This window comes from Podarcis liolepis (genome assembly GCF_965112155.1).
Source record: "Podarcis liolepis genome assembly, chromosome: 10".
NCBI lineage: Eukaryota > Metazoa > Chordata > Lepidosauria > Squamata > Lacertidae > Podarcis > Podarcis liolepis.
The window spans coordinates 19,941,793-19,964,416 of record NC_139562.1 but is presented as its reverse complement, the minus strand read 5'-3'; the positions used below and the strand labels follow the sequence as shown (position 1 = coordinate 19,964,416).

Sequence of the window (22,624 nt, the reverse complement as noted above, 5' to 3'; positions counted from 1 at the left end):
CCTAGGCTACAGGTACTCCTATTCTCCCCCACTCTCACCTGGAAGACAACAACCTCAAGCGAGGGAGTTTTGACTGGGAGGGATTTGGTATGTGAATTTTTTAATTAAAAAAAAAATAGCCGGGGGGGGGGAAGGGGAGGGAAGGCTTAAATGCACACACACATGTTGGCACTGCTGCTCCAATCAAACTGACAGCCCCCGTGGCTGTATTTAATTAAAACAGGAGGAGGAGGAGGAGGAGAAACGAAAATGTCATGAGGTCCCATCATGGATCTCTTGAGTTAAGTTTAGCTGGCAGAGCAGAGGCTCATTGGGTAACCCCTAGGTTACTTGTGACCTCACACCCTGTCAGGAATTGCTGACCACTGCCATATGTGGTAAGCTATGCCATTACAGAACCTTCTATCTAGACTAACTCTATCCAGCCTGGCCATTGGTTCCTCCTGTGCAGGAAAGTGTAAAAGAAGGTCTTCCACAGGAACATAAGAAAAACCTGCCTTACACTGAGTCCATTAATCCAGCTCAGTATTGTCTTCACCAACCAACAGTGCTTCTCCAAGGTTTCAGAAATAAGTCTCTCCCAGTCTTAGCTTGGTATGTTGGGTATTGGACCTGGGATCTTCTGCATGCAAAGCACAATCTCCTGAGCCCAGATGATGCAGCTTTCTTTACCATAAAAGCAGGGTACATATTGGCAACTGGTTGCATTTCAATGTCCATGATTCTCCTTGATCTCTGCAAACTATCCACTGTTGTCTTGCAATTATTTGGAAAGCCAGTAAACGTGGGTGTCCTGGAATGGAGTAAGGAGCGATTAATAATTAAAATTTAAAACCTTTCCTCCATTATTCTTCCAGGTTTTGCAGGTTAACCAGGCAACATCCTGAAATCTTAAAGTCATAGTAAGCAATACTCTCCCATTAAAGTCAGTAAGATTTTAAAGTGCTTAGCTTTGATTAGATTAGCCTTCCCCAACCTGGTGCTCTCCAGATGTTGTTGGACTACAGCAGGGGTCAGCAACCTAAGGCCCATGGGCTGGAAGCAGCCCATGGAGGTCATTTGACCGGCCCCCGAGCCGCCCCCGAACCGAGCTGCCCGCTTGTGTGCTGCGCTAAACTGGCGCAACATAGCACAGGGACTCGCTTCCGAGGCATGGGAAATCGCGTCTGCACAGACGCCGAAAATCACGTGCATGCGCACTAACACGGGTACACAATCCGGCCCACGGAGGGATCTCTGTGGGACCGATCCGGCGCAGGCAAGATAAATCTTGCTGACCGCTGGACTACAGCTCCCATCACTCCTGATCGCTGGCTACACTGACTTGTTGTAATCCAACAACATGTAAAGGGAACCAAGTTGGAGAAGTCTTGACTAGAGCATGATCAAATTGCCGGTTCTGCCATATTCCTTAGCATTGATGAGCAGGATACTGTTAAAAAACCAAAACCAAACTCACATTAACACAATAGCTGCAGTACACTAAACAAACTTTCACTGGTTTCAGAAGGATTTGCTTCCAAATAAACAGGTTCAGACTTGCATTACATCTGCCTTAGAACTAAAATAGTTTTATATCCCCCTAGCTGCTAAGATTCTGCTTAAATAACAATACAGTAGCTGTATCACATATTGGTGAATGTTCAGGAGAAGGTAGTTCAGAGCTAGATTCATTGCCTTGACACTCAAGGCTGGTGTTCTGCCTTTTTAGAAGAGTTCTTGTCTCCTAGCTGTGAAAGAACTTGTTTCTCAGCAAACTCCCCTGCTGAAAACAATAGTGGGTTTCTTCGGTATTGCTAGTGTGGTTTCAGAATTTCCCCATTAAATGCCCATATCACAATGAGCAAATTACAGAAGCTCTCAGTTATTGTTTCCTGGTTAATGTGCTTAAGTCATTTCCCCCCTTATTTTTTATCAGTCCTGGGAACTTTCCCTCTTGGACGAGATCCATGGATTTTGCAACTGTGATTGTCGTAAGAAGGCACAAATTTATATGGTAGCAGCTACTTAATCCTAACATTGCAACTTGCATGTTAGCCAGCGGTGCTAGAAAACTGCTTGCTTATCTAGCTATCACAGTTTTGTCCCACGAGCACACAAAGGAATGAGGTTACGTAATAATCCCTATAAGTATTCATGCCCGTAAAATGTTTGGTTCTCAGTGTTTATTTACAAGAACGTCAGTGGTGCCACAGATAGTTGTAGTATCTGGCGCTTCCTGGTGGCGTGCTTGTGGTTATCAAATCCATCCTCATAAGTGCCTCGTGGGTGTCAGGTCCCTGTGGATTCAGATTAACTTTATGGTTTATCTGTCAACATTTAGGCAGGCTGGTACTATAGCCTAGATCACACAATTGACCTACAGAGTTTAGTCTGCTGAACTTGTTTGAGAAACTAGAACCAACTTGTTTGGGCAGACCATGTCACAGCACCTTTCCATCCCAAGAGGTGGTGCTCTACCTCTTGGGACTACATTGGCATCCCCAGAATTTGATCTTCCACGGCGTATGACCAGCAGTGGAGGGTCAAACATTTGCTGTTAATATGGTACGCTCTGCTAAAGGAAAGCAGCTATGGCTCTGCTGTACATGTTGTATGATGATGATGATCTTGGGAGCCTGTATGTGTGTGCGCTTAATATTCACAAGGCATTTTGTCAAGGTTTACGAGAGATCAGTTTATCTAAATAATGCATATTAGTGAATGTGAAGTTTTGTGGTGGTTATGGAATATTCAGGTCACCATGGAATGTTTTGAGATGGCCTGGGGTCTAGCACTCGGCATTAAATGATACTTACCTATTATTTTTCAAAAGCACATATTTGTATTCACCATGTCCTCCTTAAAAAGGAAATTGCTTACATTGTAATGGGCCAAAAGATGATTTGATGTGTTTGAGGGGGGGAGGAACTGGAAGTAAAAAGAGAAATGGATTTTGTAGCCATTTTACTTCACCTCTTTTAATAGCATTTTGTTCGATAGCAATTAAAATTCATAGTGTGATGAGGATGTGAGAATAGAGTTAAAAATTTTATGAGGTTGTGACCCTTTAAAATCACAAAAGAGCTCTCTCCCTTTTCCCCCAGCCAAGTATTCATTTGAAGAGAATATATTATTATTCACTTGCTTCTAGGGGATGTTTTCCTCCTAACTTCCTATTACGAATGCTTATTTGGTGTGCTGTTGGCCCGATCTAGTCTTTTTCCATTTTATTTTTTTTCAATTTACTCATGGAAATCTGAATTTCTCTATGCCTCTGACAAATCATTCGTAATACTGTGAACATGACAAAACCTCTACTTCGATGAAAGCCTTGTGTGTCGTTCCCCCTGCAATTGAAGTCAAATGCAATCCCTCCACTTTTATACAACATACGCTTTCTGTAGATAACTGCTTAAGAACGCCACCCCCCCCAAAAAAAACCTGACACAAAAGGATTAAACTGTGTCATCAGCTGAAAACATATGCAAATTTTATTTGTAAATGACCAGAATTTGATCCTTAGATCATATTCCTTTAAGGCTCACCAGTGGTTGCAGATTGCATCCTCACTTGAATATGAGAGAATAGGGGTTGGCACATCACTCTGTCATGAATTACCACTGGCAAGGTGTGAACACTTACCCTCAGTTCTCTGAACATAAAATGGGGGAAATTCTGACCTACCTCAAAGGGTTGTGGTGAGGTAGGCAAAGGATTGTGACATTCTTGTGGCTTAAAAGTGCTGTCAAAAGTATTGTTAGAGTTATTTCTAAATAGAAGGGGCACGATCCAGCCTACATTGTGCACCTTTAAACCCTGTAGATTCCATTGGATAGAGTTAAGCATGCTTAAGGGTATCTCCTGTTGAAATTAATGACACTTGTAGCTGCCCTGCTCCATTTATTAACAACTTTTATCAATGAATACTGAGGGTACTGCAATCCGAAGGTATTGCAGGCCAGTGGCGTAGCGTGGGTTGTCAGCACCCGGGGCAAGGCAAGTAATTTTCGCCTCCTAACCCGTGGATTTTAGCAGGGGGCAGAGAGCTGCGAGTGTGAGTGCGCACCCCCAGATGTTGCGCCCGGTGCGGCCGGCCCCCCCTGCACCCCCCACGCTACGCCACTGTTGCAGGCTGAGGTTAATTGTAGTCAGGCTTGTTTTTACCTAAACAGATCTTATAACAGTGATTTTCAGTTGGCTGCACGAATTTTAATGGGTCATTTGAAGCCTAGTCTGATGGGCAGCAGCTCTTCTGGGTCTCAGACTGAAACCTTTCCCATTACCTGCTCCCCTATTCTTTTTTAAAACTGGCGATGCCAGAGTCCGGGTCTTTCTACGTGCAAAGCATGAGCTTTACTCCTGAGCTGTGATCCCTCCTGTATAACACTTCCATTCTCTGTGCTGCATCAGCAGCCTTGAGGTGGTAAATTTCCATTATCCATTTTTGCGCTGTGCGAAAAGCTGCTTCTTTTTGTCGCTCCTGCATCTACTGCCAATCAGCTTAATTAGGTGACCCTGAATTCTAGTACAATGCAAGGGGGAGAAATGATGACTTTCTATTCAGCCTCCCATGCCGTCCATAATTCTGTATTTCATATTCCACACATTCTCTCTCTCTCTCTCTCTCTCTCTCTCTCTCTCTCTCTCTCACACACACACACACACACACTGTCCTAAGTAGCTATTCATTTCCTAAGCTGACAAGTCCGAAAACCTTCAGCCTTTCATTCTAAAGAAAGTCTTTAACCCCTTGATCATTTGGGGAATTTGGTGTACTGACGTAATGTATCCAGTTTCCTCAATTCATATGCTCTAAGAACTTCGGGCTGAACTTCCTGAGCAGCTGACTTCCCGGCACTTGGTACCAAGGCAGCATTTGAAAAAATGCCACACACTAATGCATGCTCCAAGTATTTGCATTTTGGTTGATAGCCTGCTAGGCAGAGTGGTCATGTTTCCTACTTTACAGAGGATAGTCCACTGTCTGAAGGAGTTATCAGTCCGGTCCAAGTCCATTTGAAAATTGATGGAAACTAGAACCCTCAGAAGTGAGAGCAGTAGGGGCACTGAAGTTGTCCATCAGCACCCAGGCCACCAGGTTACAGCCTTCCCCATTATTGTGAGATGTGTTTCTGCTTAAATTTGCATCCATACATATAAATGAGCATATGGAAATTCTTTGAACATCTGTTATCTTGTTTTTTGGTGGCACATTTCCTTTTGTTGCTGTTGTTGTTGATGATGATGTGCAAGTGAGCACCCTGCTCTTATGTGGTCTCCTGCAGAAACACATCCAGGAGCAAACAAATGCAGCCTTGCAGGAATCAAGTGTGAAACAGTCTCAGTTCCCACATATGTTTAATAATGGAGGAAAGAAATAATGCCATTTTACCATTTGGGGTTAGTTCCTGTTTCTCTAGCTCTCTGATCAGATAAAACATAACTAAGTTACTAAGCATTGCAAACATCCTTTCTTTGAGATTATTCTTATCCAGAGTCAGACTTCGAATGTTTAGCTGTTTGCCCATTAATATCAAACACTCTGAAGAGAAATCAAATAGCAACTTTGATTCCATAAAAAGTCAAGATACTTGGATGCTGTTGCTTTATAATAAACACACTGGAATAAAAGCAAAGGAATGTTAGACAACAAAAGCAGATTAGCTTCTGGTGCTATCTGCAGGGACTGTAGATTTAGCAGGGACTGTAGATTTAGCAAACAGCTCTTTGGGAAGAAAATTATATTTTGGCAATATGTAAGATAGAGTCAATATATATGGATAGTTTTGTAGGGAAAATAACCTTGCATATTAGTTTAAATGGAGCGGTGTTGGTTGTTATTTTAAATATGGAATGGTTTAAGGAAACACATGAAAATTGTATAAAAACTATATTTGTAATTAAAAAAACTGAACCAGAAGTTCAGTGTGAACTTTTTTTAAAAAAAAATCTATTGAGCGTATTACGAGACTTTTGATTCATAAGATCATATTAACTTGGTGAATTTAACTAATTAAGAGTTCACTATTAAGGCAGATTATTGTAGATTCCCCCCCCTTTCCTTTATAAGCCCCAAACAGTTTATATTAAAAAGAAAATGCTCCAGACAAAATGCTCCAGTAAAACAACAATACATTAAAAAGCTAATACATAATTATAATAACAATGATGCTAAAAATTATATTAAACCATGTTAAAAACCAATTCAGTTTAGCATGGGAGAGAGGCAGTAAAAACCAAAACGGGGCAAAAGAAATGACCAGGTTCAAGATTATGTTAAACCATATGTCAGCATTAGGCAAATAAGTGTGCAGAAGACAAGAGCAAGCAATAGCAAAAAAGACAGAGCTATATCTTATAATTACTAACAGAATGTAATGTACTTAACATATTTTCCCCTCATTATGTGGCATGTGGGAGCAGAGCTTTCCTCCCATTATGAATAACAAGCTTGTGGAGTGATACCCAGCTTTGAATTAGACAAAAGGTTAACCTCCTCCCAAAAAAATATATCCCATGACCCTGATCTCTTTCCCCTCATCCGCACCCTGGCTATTTAGTTGTTATTTTAGAAGCTGTGGCACCAAATGGGTAGTCAGAAAAGACTAAAGTCTTAGAAGTGTCCTATATTGTTCTGAGTTTCCCAGCCAGTATGAGGTAGACTAAAGTTGAGGATCTTAGTTGAAGGAGCATTTTCTTCCAGATTTAAACACTTTGCCAAGGGCAATAGTCGAAAACCTTGACCTTGGACAATTTCCCCAGGAACTATGACTTGGGATCACACCCATGGGGAGCTGCTTCCCTCATTATTTTTTCCAACACGGAAGTTCTGTGATGGGGAGAGTATGTATTTTACAATATCCAAAGGACAAAGTGTGTGTGTGTGTGTGTGTGTGTGTGTGTGTGTGTGTGTTCTTTTGTCCTGGTTACACTGACTACCTGGTTTCTATAGCCATGGTGGAAGCTACTCTCATACAACTTTATGTATTGCAGAATTACAATTCCCGCCCCCGACAGTTAAAACCAAGGGTAGCCACCATTAGCTGTTGCTAAACTAAAACTCCCTGTAGAGTTGATGAGAATTGTGGTCCAGCAACACTTGAAAGGCACTACTTTGGCTACCCCAATTTAATATTTGTATCATAAAATTGAACTTCTGGAGTTGCCAAATATGTTCTGCAGGTTTTTGAGAACCAAAATACAACTAGATGTTGCCAAGAGAGAAGGAGCAGGAACCACACTGAGTGTCTTGGCACCTTCTCTCTCATAATGTTCAACTAAGGGATGAGGACCCCGGGATGAGGAGGACTCTACCTCCCATCAGATCCATCCAGGCTGGCCAATTATGCTGGTAGTTGCAACATATGGAGAGCCAGCACTCTAATCTTCCTTCACCACTGAGCTAGGCTGGTTGGAGTTGATGGGAGTTGGAGTTCAGTAACATCCAGAGGGCCAAAGGTCCCCCATCCCTGGTTTAGCTTAACAAAACAACTGACGGGACCTCACTGTGTGTTACCCTGCCCCCTGCCTCACATCATTGACTTAGGCAGTGGAAGCTGGGCAAGATGTAGTCAAATTGCAGCATGCATTGTGTTAAGTTAGTTATGTTGAAGAATGAGCAAAGAGACACAGAGGAGTAATGACTCCATCTAGCAATATATTGCCCCACTGTGAGAGAAGACCAGATAATGCAAGGGACCTGCCCTCTTGCTGGTTATGCTAACCTCTGTGAAAAAACCTCAACCATTGCATCTTGCTATAATTATTTCTCTCCCTCCTCCTTCCCTGATTGCTTTTTCAGTATGGGGTACTGCATCCTCTTGGTCCATGGCTTAAACAAGCTTTGTATGTGGCTAAATAAATGGGGAGCCACTGCAGCGACCCTCTCGGCTTTGCTGTTGTTGCTGTTCTCATGGAAAACAGTGAAGCAGAATGAAATCTGGCTGTCAAGAGAGTCCCTTTTCAGGTAAGATTGATCTAAGGTGAGGGGCGGGCAGCAAGGCTGGGGAAACATTTTGGCTTTGTTGGGGTTCTCCAAGGCCCACCAGTAATATTTTTCATACCTTACCTGAAGAATACATATTACTTGGAATGTGAACAGTACAATATGTGTTTTAGCCACCCTATAAGCAGGTGATAGTGTGGGACAGAGAGAGAATGGATCGCTAGGCAATGTCTCTCCTCCACTGGGGATTAAACCTTTAAAATGGTGCTCTTTACCTGTCTAAAAATAGCTTATCCTTAATCAGTAAATCTGCTCTGTGAGCCAAATGTGCTGACTAGGAATGATTTCCCTCTGCACCCCTGAAAAGACACTTTTGCTTCTTTTTATTTATGCACGTTACCTCTGCAGAACGAGCAGCGTGATGCATGTAGTCCCGCTTGTTTTTTGTGCTTTGCAAACAGAATTATGTAATAGGTTCCAAACACATACACTTGGGAAAGATCAATGGACAGCAATTTAACAGGAGGTTGCACAGCAAACGGTTTATCATGGTGGAACACTTCATTACTGGTGGTGATGATTTACAGAACGGAGGGGTGATAATGTCACACTCAGTATGGATGCTTCCACATGGGTATTTATTGGGGGATTGGTGCTGTTGATGTGTGCATGGTTTTATATAGTGTGCACATGACACCATCAGCATCAAAATACCAGTTTATATTTCCCCCCTATTTAATTCCTCTTTTTTTGGCAGAAAATATGCAAAAACCTGTCACCAACAACCCAATTGAGATATTAAGCCTCCCAGCTGGAAGCACCTTAAATTTTTCCAATGGTAGCCAGTTTTAATTGGTTTAAATTGTATGACACATCTCTCAGCACTGGGAATTGTAGTTTTGTGAGAGTGCTGAGAATTCTGTGTTTGGCACCCTCTTTTATGATCACATGTGCCCTAAAATGTTTTTTAAAATCACCTGTGTTGGCTTTATTAACATCATTGTAGTTTATGCCAACGCACTATATTGCAGGTTGGTCTGTGAGAAACTCCATAGCAATCAGTGCGGAAGGAAACCACACTGGGACATTGTTCTCAAAATCTGTGGTGTGTGTTTTTTCCTCCCTCACCCCCAGCCAGTTCAATTGCTATGTATTTTCTGGAGCAACAATATTAGAGTTTAGGAATTCATGTTGGGCAAATGTGCATGGAAAATATTAGTCACAAGATTGAAGGAAATAGAAATGGGAAAAACATTTTGTGTTGCCTTGTAATTTGCTCCTCACCTTTCCCTATTTGGCTGGGGGTATGAATATTTATTATTTCCTCTTTTAGTTAGAGAATAATTTCCAAAGTGGGTCAGGAACCAGGTTTCAGGCTATGAAGTGTGTGCATACAGTATGATTTTGGCAGTGATGGCTTGGTGGTATATTTCTAGTTGAGGCATTCATAGGAGGATGGGGGAGACTGAAGAAGTGTGCATGCACACGAAAGTTCATAGCAAGAACAAACTTAGTTGGTCTCGAAGGTGCTACTGGACATTTATTATTTTTTTATATATATATTTCAACAAAACTACAGTTTGGTTTGAGAGGTACATCCTGTTTCTTCCAAGTACGTGGTTTCCAGTATGCCTCATTTTTAGTACCTTTTACGGCAAGCTATTAAGAGGTGCAATCCCAATAACAAAAAGCAAAACTGTGTTTGTTACTGTTCCTATGTGGTTTCTCGTTCATAGGTCAGGCATCCAGACTCTGCCCCATAATGCCAAGGTGCACTACAACTATGCCAATTTTTTGAAAGACCAAGGTCGTGACAGTGAAGCCATCTACCACTACAAAACAGCCCTCAAGTAAGTTCTTAGGAAGGTTCTATTTGCTTTCATTCTGGCCTTTTTTGATCAGTGACCAAACATGACAGATGTTTTCAAATGAAGTATTTTCCCCTCTGCAGACAAAGCGGCTGGGACTCGGAGCACTTCGTGGAGGGGAAGCGCTTTGAAACAGAACCACTTCCTCCAAAAGGACTTCAAAGAGGCTCCCTGTAACTGCTGGTCAGCTGGTTGGAAGTTACAGTGAACCCCTTTGAAGGGCATGCTCCCAGTATCATTAGGATAGACAAGTGGGCAGTCCCACTCACCTGTGGGGATTGAGGGAATTATGGATCTGGCCCACGGGCCGGTTCTAACGCCCTACCTCTGATGTATTTTGCGGCTGTTATTCTTTACTCTCACATGCTGTGCCTTCTCACAAGCTGGTTGGTCCAGGAGGTCCATAAGCATCTTTATTACTAGGAAGCATGTTAATCACCAGTGATTCTGGAACTTTGGGTATATGCCATGTTTTTATTCTCGTCTTACAGGCCTGGGGCATGTGCTGTTTTGTTCAGGGACCTTTTCTAGATGGTGTGCTTTGCCTCAGGTATATCAGAGAATGTCTTAACAGAGAGTTAGGCTCTTGCACTTGAAGCCACTACAATCTATGGAACTCTCTCTCTCTCTCTCTCTCTCTCTCTCTCTCTCTGTGTGTGTGTGTGTGTGTTTCAAATGGGACTCATAGCATGAGGCTCTAGTACCTTACCTCCAAATACTCTGTTTCCACTGCAAGCCTGGGAGCCTGAGCTATTTCTGTGAGTGTCAGGCACACAGAATCACCCTACTTGATATATGTAAGTCACTGTGCAGTTCCCCTTACTGATTTACTAGTCGTCCATGCAGACAGAATCCAAGCAGACATGATCAGGGCAAACAGCAAAGAAGTCCCACACTGAACTAACGTATTCTGCCCTAAACCTTCATGTTAGTTCAATGGGACTGACTTCCTCATAAATGTGTTTGCTCATAGCTTGTGCCCAGCTCCTTGTTATGCCTCCTGCAGAGTGTCTTTCTTTATATTCAGAACCTAAGTATGCAGGCAGTGTATCTTACCTCGGACAGGATGCTCTGGGGAATCAGCAGTGAATGCTCACTCCTCTAAAAGCTTTATCTGCATAAATTCATACGACAGGCACAAGAGTTTTTCATTTACATAGACAACAGGTTGGTATGAATTAATGTTTCTCATAGCAAATTAGTCTGTTGGCAAATTAATTCCCAGAAAGAGATAGCTGCAACTCTGTGGGTTTTCTGGAATTCATAACATCACATAAACCCCCTCAGAGAGTGCTTATGTTTAAATATAGTGTCTTGATAAAATATCTTCCTGGACATTTCAAGTTTACAAGAGTACTCACAGAGGATTCTTAAGTTTAAATGCAGTCTCTTTAATTACACAAATGTAGCTGCTCTGGTTCGCCAGAAGTGGCTTAGTCATGCTGGCCACATGACCTGGAAGCTGTACGCCGGCTCCCTCAGCCAATAAAGCAAGATGAACGCCGCAACCCCAGAGTCGTCCGCGACTGGACCTAATGATCAGGGGTCCCTTTACCTTTACTTAGTTTCCAAGTAGAGCTATTGGGACGCGGGTGGCGCTGTGGGTTAAACCACAGAGCCTAGGACTTGCCGATCAGAAGGTTGGTGGTTCGAATCCCCGCAACGGAGTGAGTTCCTGTCGCTCACTCCCTGCTCCTGCCAACCTAGCAGTTTGAAAGCACGTCCAAGTGCAAGTAGATAAATCGGTACTGCTCCAGCAGGAAGGTAAACGGCGTTTTCGTGCGCTGCTCTGGTTTGCCAGAAACGGCTTAGTCATGCTGGCCACATGACCCGGAAGCTGTATGCCGGCTCCCTCGGCCAATAAAGTGAGATGAGCGCTGCAACCCCAGAGTTGGCCACGACTGGACCTAATGGTCAAGGGTCCCTTTAATTTTTAGAGCTATTAGCAGATATTGCTAATTGTGTGTCATATCACACCAATGGATTTTGTGTGTGTCTTTTTTTATAATAAGCTCTGTTGACCAACCAAAGATAGTTGAAATGTTTAGTTTAGTTTAGTTTGAATTTAAACCCACTGAAACAAAGTATTGGTAGCCGTGATTAAAAGTAGAAAAGCATCTCCGTATTGCTGCTCTCCAAGCTGCTTTTAGAACCCTTGGGAGTTTTGTGGGGGTGGGGGTACTCATTAAGGATGTTGATTGTGAGCATACAAATAGCAGAAGGGGAATGGGTTAAGCAACCCCTCCTGCCTCCTTCCTCTGCTCAGACTGGCAGCCTCCCACAGCTGCTTTTCATTCAAAAAATAAATAAATAAAAGCTAAGGAACTGTTCACGCATCTCCTGTGTAACTCTAGTTTGGCTCTGGGCCAAATGCCTTTAAGGTCACATGGAAAGCTTTTCCATACAGCAGGATGCTGCTAAGAAATTTGCACAGCCAACTATTTGCATTTCATTACCAGACATTTAAAAAATGTTGAATGTGGAGCCCAAATGAGTCTATCTGCTTTTCCTCCTGGATTTTTGTCCTTGCTTGTGGCCAAAGTACAAAGAATTAGGAAGGCTAGCTACCCTAATGAGCTGTGCATAAGAACAAGCGAAAGCAGGCATCTCAGAGCAGAATTTCTCCTGGCTTGAGTTCCCCTTCATTTCTCCTGGCTTGAGTTCCCCTTCATTCTGGTGGCTGAGCAGAAAATGTTGAAGCTTTGAAAAATCACTGAGGACAAAACAAGCTGTGTGCTTCTGAAAATGCTTTAGAAGAATGTGAGCTGGCCAGTTTCACACCTCCCAGACTAATGCATGACTAATGCTACTATCCTTCATATTTTGCAGTTATCTGAAATTTGCAACACACCCCTCTGCTTAAAAACCATACTAACATGCATTACAAAATGCACATTTTAGGATAAAATACTTTTAGAATTGTGTGCACTGAGAAAAAAAATTATGTATTTTCATTCATTTTTTAAAGGAAACTCACAAATTAATGCAGAAAGAGGGCAGAGCTGATTTAGGAATGAGCATATACAGAATTGGCCAGGGCTGGTAATAGACTCATCCATCTATCCATAGCACTGAGTTATTGTGATTACACCCTTCTGTTGCAAAGCACCTTGCAAATCTGAAGTGCCGCGTAAACTGGCAGGTAATATTTATTAAACACAAGTATGTATTAATTATAGTTCTGTAATTAAGCCTGTCAGCCTCACATTCTGGAGAATGAACCTTGATGTTGACAGCTGACAGAAGCAGCTACACAAGTGCCTTCGCCTCCTCTTCTCTCCCCATAACATCTAGCAATTTGAAATGTGGCATCACCACATCCTCATTTCTCCCACAAGGAGCAGTCAATCTCGCTTGGGACTTAATTGGTGTGCTTGTGTGCTTGTGTGTGAGAGAGACAGACAGACAGAGAGGGAGGGAGAGAGAGAGGATTTTGAAGCAGTGATACCCCTTCCTAGTGAAGTCCCTCTTCAATTTTGTTCAGTGGCTTCCCCATACCCTTCCATATCCTGCAATGATTCCCATGTCTTTTCCTTTAAAGCTTTCCAGAGCTTTTCCTCAGCTCTCTTAAACGGCTACTCCCATCCCTCCTTGCTGATGCCCCCTTATATGAAAGATTCTTCCAGAATGTGTTTGTTTCCTTCTTTCGAATCTCTCCTCAAAAACCATTGTTTCTGCCTGTACTGCAGCTTATCCTCATGTGAGGAAGAAGCTGCTGGACCAGCCATTTGCTCACAAGTAGCTTAGCCAGTGATTTTCCCAGAGGGGCTGTGGGTGGGTAAGGGGCAGCGGAGAACTAACGGCAACCTTCCAAACTCTTCCTCGTGGCTTATCAGCCTCAGAGGGAATCAGGGGAGGGAAGCAATACCACATTTAAAGCGATACCACTTCAAAACAGCCATGGCTCCCCCAAACGAATTCTGGGAACAGTGGTTTGTTAAGGTGCTGAGAGTTGTTAGGAGACCCCTATTCCTCCCCACAAGCTACAGTTCTCAAAGGTTGCCTGTGAAGAGGGATTGATCATCAGGGATTGATGGTTAAGCTACTCTGGGAACTGTCCTTCTTTGAGGGCAATAGGGGTATTCAAACAACTTTCAGAACCCTTAACAAGCTACATTTCCCACAGTTCTTTGGGGTGAAGCCATGACAGTCTAAAGTGGTTCCACGGTGCTCCTTTGGAGGCAGTGTAAGGGACTCATGTATGCTGATGGCAGAGTATGTATAGTAAGTAATAATGGTTTTCGCCTGCCCCAGGCTTCTCTGATGGAAAGCTAGCCACTGCTCGACACAGCCTCTCTATTCATCCTGCTGACAGTAACACGCAGTCCTCCTTCACTGGCGCTTAAGTGCAACCATCTGCTTGTGAATTAGTCTAAGCACACAGTAATTGCTGTCAAGAGTCCCCCCCCCTCCCTCGTTTCTTTTTCCTCCCCTAATTCAGCAAGCATCAAGTTGCCATAGCTCCGGTGCTGTCTCCTACTTGGCAGAGTTTTAATTATGAAGGAGGCTGTTTTTAGGATTGATTTGCCAGGAGTGTTAATTAAGCATCATTAGATATATAGCCCACAACGATCTTGTTTACAGAGCATTGTGAGCCTCATCCAGCTCGGTGCTTTATGGCCCCATGAAGGGCCAGCAGCGCCGCTTCCCAAAGTTGCTGGTAGCGCCGTCTGAAAGTACTTCACTGGCGGATGTGCGGTTGCCTGGCAACTTGGAATTAAGCCGTGGTTGCCGGCTCTGATCTGTTACCTTTTCAACTCAAGCAACTAAGTTATGTGGGCAAAATAAACATAGCTTCATGCTACTATGTCGGTTTCCTTGCAGCTGGAAGATTGGTGCAGCCAGCTGGGAAGCGAGTAGCCTTGGCCAGAATGTCAGCAGACGTAAATCAGGGATTCAGCACCAGGAGTTTAGCAACCAGCAGTCAGTGTTTTAGGAAGCGGATTTGCTGCTGAAGGGTAGATTGTGAAGCCTAGCCGTAGGTCGATCCTGTATTAGGCAGGAACATGAGCACACAGAGGTTTCAAGTACCATTTAGGTTGCATGATTCAGAACAGGAGTTCCCCTAGAGCAGAGATAGCTAAAGCAGTACCCTCCACGTGTGCTGGACTACTGCCCACGCCATCCCTTATGATTGGGCCTGCTGGGGATTGTAGTCCAGCAGCATCTGAAGGGCATCAACTAGCCCTGTGCTAGAGATGTCAGGCATCTGAGGCACAAACCAAGGAATCTGGCAGCAGGGGCCCAGCATTTTAGCTTATGGATATTTGCTGTGCTGCAGCACCACCCAGATAATGGCTGGAAACTGCTATTGCAGCTCAGGCAGGCAATATGATACTGGAAAGCTAAAAGGGTACCTGGCTGGCTTTATATAACTGTTGATTCTTGGTTTCTTCCCCAAACAAAGTCACTTCTCTAGAGACTCCACCCCCTCTAACTAACTGCTTCCAGGCCTCTACGAGGCCCAGACAAGAACAGGAGTTGAGAAAGGATGCGGTTCATGTTCCTACCACCTTGCCAAACTCGAAACTTCATTGGGATGACTTTTTAATACATGTCAGTACAGTTGATGATACTCAGGAGCTTAAGCAGGGTAGCTATCTCCACCCTTTTCGTTTCTGTCCGACATCTAGAAACAGAGGCGGGGGGACTTCTCCTCTCCATTCCTGGGTGTCCGTTTTCTAGCACCTGATCATCATCTCCTCTTGCATCTGGGGTTGGCAAATTTCCATAATTGATTTATTATTTTTTAAATTTATAAACTGCCCTTCAGTTTAGGCTCACAGGGTGGTTTCAGTATAAAAACACAGAAATACCTAACAGCAAACAAAACAGTACTGCCCCAACAATTTACAAGGCTGTAGATTGTTTAATTAGCCAAGGGCCTGAGAGAAGAGGAATGTTTTTGCCTGGTGCTTAAAGATATGCAATGAAGGCTATGCAAGCCTCCCTGGAGAGAGCATTCCACTGCAGTGGGTAGCCACTGCAGAAAAAGCCTGTTCTCATGCTCCCATCCTCCAGACTTCTTGTGGATGGAGCACATGAAAGAAAGCCTCAGATGATGATCACAGAGTCTGGGTCAGGTCATATAGGGAGAGGCAGTCCTTGAGGTATTGCAGTCCTGAGCCATTTAAGGCTTTATGGGTCAATTTTGGGCTTGGAAATTGGCAGCCAGTGCTCTTGGGCCAGAGTTGATGATATATAAATGGCTGGAAAGTGCTATTGCAGCTCAGGCTCCGTGTGCTCTAGCTTCTGTGGACAAATGCCAGCTCCCTTGGCCTGAAGAGAGATAAGCGCCACACCCCATAGTCACCCTTGACTGGACTTAACCATCCAGTCAATCCAGAGGTCCTTTACCTGGTGCTATATGCTCAAAACCATCTTGCCCCTGTGAGCAACCTGGCTGGTGAATTCTGCACCAATTGAAGTGTCTAAACTGTCTTCAGAGGCAGCCCCATGTGTAACACATTGCAATAAACTAACCTAGAAGTTAGATTATGGTGTGTTGTGTGAAGAAGTAATGCCCTTTGGCTGTCCTGGATTTCTGGCCAGTTGGTTTCATTAGATTCTCATATTATGGGAAAGAGTGAGAAAAATTATATCTGCTTTCTCAGGCCCATGCACAATTTTATGTATCTCAGTCATGACCCCCTTAGACATTTCCCCCCTCTCCCCACACCAAAAATGTTCCCAACGCTGTGGAAGGGGCTCCAATATCCACTTTCTGACATGATCTCTCCCTCAAAGATTGCGACATGAGACAGAACACAATGTTCACATTCCAAACACAAATCCATATTTCTGCTGCAAAGGCCAGCTTAACACTGGCATCTGTTTTCAAAGGAGAGGGACAGCCTTTAAATTAAATTGTAATGCTTACATATTAAGCAAGGCTTCTAGAACACTGTTTCTACTAGTGTAAAGGTAAAGGTAAAAGGACCCCTGACCATTAGGATCAGTCGTGGCCAACTCTGGGGTTGCGGCGCTCATCTTGCTTTATTGGCCGAGGGAGCCGGTGTACAGCTTCCGGGTCATGTGGCCAGCATGACTGAGCCACTTCTGACAAACCAGAGCAGCGCATGGAAACGCCGTTTACCTTCCCGCCGGAGTGGTACCTATTGATCTACTTGCACTTTGACATGCTTTCGAACTGCTAGGTTGGCAGGAGCAGGGACTGAGGAACGGGAGCTCACCCTGTTGCGGGGATTCGAACTGCCGACCTTCTGATCAGCAAGTCCTAGGCTCTGTGGTTTAACCCACAGCGCCACCCGCATCCCTTCTACCAGTGTAGCTAAGTCTAATTAGGAAATGCATATGCTGGCCATGGTGACAGTCTGCTTTTTAGAAAAGGTATAATGTGGAGACATGGTAGGCCACAAAGTTGTTCTGCAATATATAACACCAAAGACGTTTGCAAAAATTGTTGTGGGGGTCTCAGAAATGGAACCACATGGGAGGGAGCCATAATTTAAGGTAAAGCAAACTTCTACACGCAAATTTATTGGTCTGGACAAAAACTCTTTTCTTGTGTGCCCAGCACAGACGGTGGAAATTAAGTGTAACTTGAAAGGCTCATTCTTTTGGGGAATGCAAACTGAGCTGTGTCTAAATCAGAGTTCACGAGCGGTTGATATTCTGGAATGGTGATAATGGTTATAAACCTTTAAGCTTACTTGCAGTGAAGCAATAAAGAGAAATCATTGCAATAGAGCTCTCTGGTCGTTTGCCAGGTGTGCTGTAGTTGGCCCCAGAAAAGAAGAGAATAATGCTATTTGGCAGAACTATTTTTTAAAAAAAGAAAAGAAAAGAAACTGAGAGAGAGGCTGCAAAAAAAGAAAAGAAAAGTGCAGATTGTTGGAAGGTGAAGGTTATCCCCTAAGGTTAATTTTAAAATACTTGCCACTATAGCTGGTTTTTTGCTGCCAGCTCTGCAGGAGACGCCTGCTGCAAGGAGATCAAAGAGTATTCATCTGAGATGAAACAAAGTACGACTAATCATCGCAGTGTGTGCATATTAATGTGTGTAAGATTGAATAGGAATATTGGGATGCTCAATTTCTAGTGCTGCGCTGAATGTTTAATGTGTCATTGAAGCCTTTCTTATTAAAATGTGTGCAGGCTCTCCCTCTTCATTAAAACGCAGCATTGCTGATAAGCAGCGCTGCACACTCCTCGCTTTCTAGCTGCAGTGCTTGGTGCTGCTATCTCTGCCTGCTGTGGCTCACTGCTGTGCTGCCATTCCTACGTGTTGGGCAAGGGCCACAGCTCAGAAGCAGAGCACACACTTTGCTTACAGAAGAGTCCCATCGTCCATTCCTAATAGCCTGATTTAACTTGGGCTGCGGGATTTCTCAGCTTGATATCCTGGGAAAAGACTGGGAAGGGGCATAGCTCAGAGGTAGAGCATCTGCTTTTCATGCTGAAGGTCCCAGGTTCAATCCCCAGCATCTTCAGGTAGGGCTGGGAGAGTCACCAGGCTGAAACCCTTGAGAGCCACTGCCTGCCTGTGTAGGCAATACAGAAGTACATGGGCCAAGTGTCGGATTTGGCACAAAGAAGTTTCCTATTCAGGGTGGACAGTACTGGGTTACATAGGCACCAACTCTATGGTACCCTGGTCCCCCCCATGAAATATTTAACCCCCCCTTGGGCAGCCACCTCCCCCCCCCAAGCTGGGTGCTACACTCTTTCCCCAACTTGGCCCTCAGCTTTCGGCGCCATTTCCGAGCGTGTCTGAGCCCAGGGTAGCTGGGCAGAGGCAAGTGGGTCAGCAGGCTGGTAGGAGAAGCAAACAGGTGTGGGGCAGGTGAGTAGGCAGAAACTTATTGTGGGAGACTGGGGGGGGGGCAAGATTTGTGTCTAGTTGCATGTGGAGGAGGAAAGTGCTCTCCAGAGAAGTGTGGGGAGAAGGGAGGGTAGGCAGGTGCCCCCCATATTTTGTTCAAGTTGGTGCCTGTGCTGAACTTTATGGAGTGGTGGTTGAAATGCAATTTATGGCATCACTGTGGGTTAAACCACAGAGCCTAGGACTTGCTGATCAGAAGGTTGGCGGTTCGAATCCCCGTGACGGGGTGAGCTCCCGTTGCTCAGTCCCTGCTCCTGCCAACCTAGCAGTCCGAAAGCACATCAAAGTGCAAGTAGATAAATAGGTACCACTCCGGTGGGAAGGTAAATGGCGTTTCCATGCGCTGCTCTGGTTCGCCAGAAGTGGCTCAGTCATGCTGGCCACATGACCCGGAAGCTGTAGGCCGGCTCCCTTGGCCAGTAAAGCGAGATGAGCGCCGCAACCCCAGAGTTGGCCATGACTGGACCTAATGGTCAGGGGTCCCTTTACCATATGATTAAATAGTCCTTCAGCTGCAGAACTTGGGCTAGGTACTTGGGCTAGGACAGCATGTTATGTGGGGAAGGCTTAAAACATGGTTGTTGTTGTTGTTTTAAAAAAACCTCCCAATGTGGTCCTGGTGAAAATGGCCTTATGCTGTTCTTCCTAAGAGGGAGTTTTCATTGGGATCAATGGATATTTCTCTCCCAGAAAAAATAGCAGCTGGGTGACGAGGGCTTTTCGTGGAGATTGCAGCAGGAAGGGAGGTGTTGTGTTTTCTTAAAAAAAATAAAAAATCCCACTTTTCCTGCACACCACAGTTGCAATACTATTCCCCAGGCAGCTTTTCAAAGAGGAAAAATGCTAGACGTATTAGCTACAATGATACAATCTCCAGCCCCCCTACTGCAAGTAGAGAAGGAAATTGTCTTTCATCTCCCTGAGTTCTGGCTGCGGTTGCCTGTCAGCAGCAAAAGGCTGCTTCTTACCAAGTGATCTAACGCAAACGGTCTCGTTTTAACCGTGATGAAATTCAAAACACAGTGGGCACTGCTGAAACAAAATGAATTCATTAAATGCATTTCACTCATTTGCCCAGACTTGGAGTTGAGTCACATTGTGTCACAGGCATTCCCCACTGAAGTGTTGAAAATTTCAAATGTAAACACTTCTTAATGTTGGGAAGAATGGTGAACAAGGAAATGCTGACCATTTCTATTGCTTGTTTTAAAGATTATTTTAGCTAGGAGTAACCTACACTGAACACAGCAAGACTTACTTCTGAGTAAACATGCATAGGATTGCACAGCACAGGAACGTTTTCTAGACTGCAGATTTGGAGTGCTCATAAAAATAGGAGAAACAGTAGCTTAAGCCCAAATGTTGGGACCTAGATTTACACATACAATTTTCGTACATTTTCCTTGCTCCAATATATAAAGTCCTGCTCCACACCATTGAGGTACTTAACATCTCTGAAGCTATAATAGCACAAAAAGAAAAGAGGAAACCTTGATATAACTCTGCATAGGTTGTGTCTGGATTCTTCCTATGTGCTTATTTAGCAATGCACAGGGACAGTTCAGTAAAACATGGCACAAAAGGAATATTGGTGCAATCACACGTAAAATCAAACCAAGCCCAAACGCCAATAAATGATTCCAAAAGACTAATCCAGGTCCCATAATAGTACTTGATGTGTTAGGAACAAGGATGGCTATAGCTCTCATAAATGAAGCAGTGGAGAACATTTTGAGTTCTTGTAAAAAAAGAAAAGAAAAGGGAACAACAAAAACAGAAGTTGACTAGAGGTGTTGGCACTTTAATTCTTTGCAGAAATAAATCCCAGATGGTGTCCAAGGTCACCTGCAGCCCTTTGCTGAAAAGCATTCAGAGTGTAAAGGCAGAGAGAGATTTAATGAAGTTTAAATGAACCCAGACACACTGGTTTCAAATATAAATTTTTAAAAACTCATGGAGAAGCTTTGAAGGAAACTGGATCCTCTGCTGTTTTTGTGTGGGTGTTATTTTAAAGAACAGGAAGGTGTAGCCTGGTGTTAAATGGTATTTTATTTAGTAATCCTATGGCTCAGCTCACCACTTTTCTCCCCCTCCCATATTATATGGCTGCTTTCTCTCCTACCTCATACCTACCATGGGATGTCAATTTAGAAACTGCTGTAAAGTTGGGAGGGGCTGTGAAGGCTGTGGATATGGTTCAGATTACCTGAATATGGGGGCAAAAACAGGGGGCCATTTTAAAAAAAAGGCTAGGGATTCTGTTCATCATCAATGCCAGAGGAGAAGAGGCTGCTGGAATTCTGTCTCATTGCAAAGGCATCCACAACAGACTGGGGCCCGTTATTCATGAATGTATATTGTGCTGGGGAATCAAGGCAGGCTGGACATTATAGTGCTGCCTAAGAGAACCCCAAGGGACGCGGGTGGCGCTGTGGGTTAAACCACAGAGCCTAGGGCTTGCCGATCAGAAGGTCAGCGGTTTGAATCCCCGCGACAGGGTGAGCTCCCGTTGCTCGGTCCCTGCTCCTGCCCACCTAGCAGTTCGAAAACACGTCAAAAGTGTGCAAGTAGATAAAAAGGTACCGCTCAGGTGGGAAGGTAAACGGCGTTTCCGTGCGCTGCTCTGGTTCGCCAGAAGCGGCTTAGTCATGCTGGCCACATGACCCGGAAGCTGTACGCCGACTCCCTCAGCCAATAAAGCGAGATGAGCGCCGCAACCCCAGAGTCGGTCACGACTGGTCCTAATGGTCAGGGGTCCCTTTATCTTTACTTTAAGAGAACCCCAACTGAGCTGAAGGAGATAGTTGCGTACTGCACTTGGTGTTGAAAACTTGATTGTACAGGGAGGAATCAACCACTCCACCATTTGAAGAGTCCTTGATTGACACAACTCAGGATGCCAAGACAAGGATAGGGTTGTCGCGCAGTATTTCAGGTCCTACATAATTAGGACAACACAGTGGATATGTTGTTGTGCTCCTTGTAATGTTATAAAGAGAGATCTTTGTGATGTTCCGTCCTTTACCTATGGGTGAAAGGAGGCAGTGATTTAAACACCTGCGTGAGTTCAGAGAGCTGTTAAATAAAAGGGCTGAGTCATTCACACTTGGGGATGGCCCCAGTGCAATCACTTCAGGTTTGCACAGGCTTAATGCCACACTTATAACTGGGCTGGACTCACATGGGGAAACACACATACAAACACCCACCCACACCATGCACAGGCCTTGACACGGTCCAGTATAAGTAAACTGCTTTTTCCATGGAAGCCCTACCCAGTTCTTTTTCTAATTAGCTTTTAAACAGACTCCCCCCACCCCCCAATCCAAACACCTGCCTATTTTTTAACATAAAGAGTGCTTTCAGATGGGTGTTCATTGTGGGATGGATGTTCCTCATGCATAAAATTTTCTTCCTGCAGCATTCATCCAACACTGTCGGCATAAAAATGTCAGCTTGTGTCTCCCTCTGTTTAATCCATAATATTCCTCTCGGGGGGAAATCCGATGTTTAGAAAAAGTCTTCGTTTGCAATATCTGAACAAGCTGTTTACAATATCAAACCCCTGTCTGGAAGCATCCAAAAATGACTGAATGGGTTTCTTATTCTTGCGCTTGCTTGCTTGCTTGCTTTCTTCCTTGTTGGTTTTCTTTTCTAAAAAGTGCTGGTATGAAAACAGGTTTGCAATATCTGGCATGCTACTGCTACAATTCTGAATCCCTGTCATTACACAAAAAGGATGGGGGAGGGGTTCAGAATGGAGTAAAGAAGGCTACTCTATTCCCTTTTCACGCTTGCCCTCGTGAGCAACCAGGCCACTGGATTCTGCACCAGCTGAAGTTTCCAAACCATCTTCAGAGGCAGCCCCATGTATAACATGTTGCACTAATCTAACTTAGAGGTTACCAGAGCATAGACGGCAGCAGTTAGGTTATCCCTGTCCAGATAGGGGAGCCGCTGGGTCACCAGCCCAAGCTGATGGAA

General features: G+C 44.1%; 1 protein-coding gene across 1 annotated transcript in view; it reads left to right on the top strand.

Moving 5' to 3' along the window:
- TMTC1 (transmembrane O-mannosyltransferase targeting cadherins 1) overlaps window positions 1-22,624 on the top strand; it is a 145,451-nt gene that overhangs the window by 90,714 nt on the left and 32,113 nt on the right. The window contains exons 10-11 of the mRNA XM_083461942.1: window positions 7,784-7,948; window positions 9,664-9,777. Of these exons, the coding sequence (XP_083318068.1) occupies window positions 7,784-7,948; window positions 9,664-9,777 (279 nt within the window). The remainder of the gene's footprint in view (window positions 1-7,783; window positions 7,949-9,663; window positions 9,778-22,624) is intronic.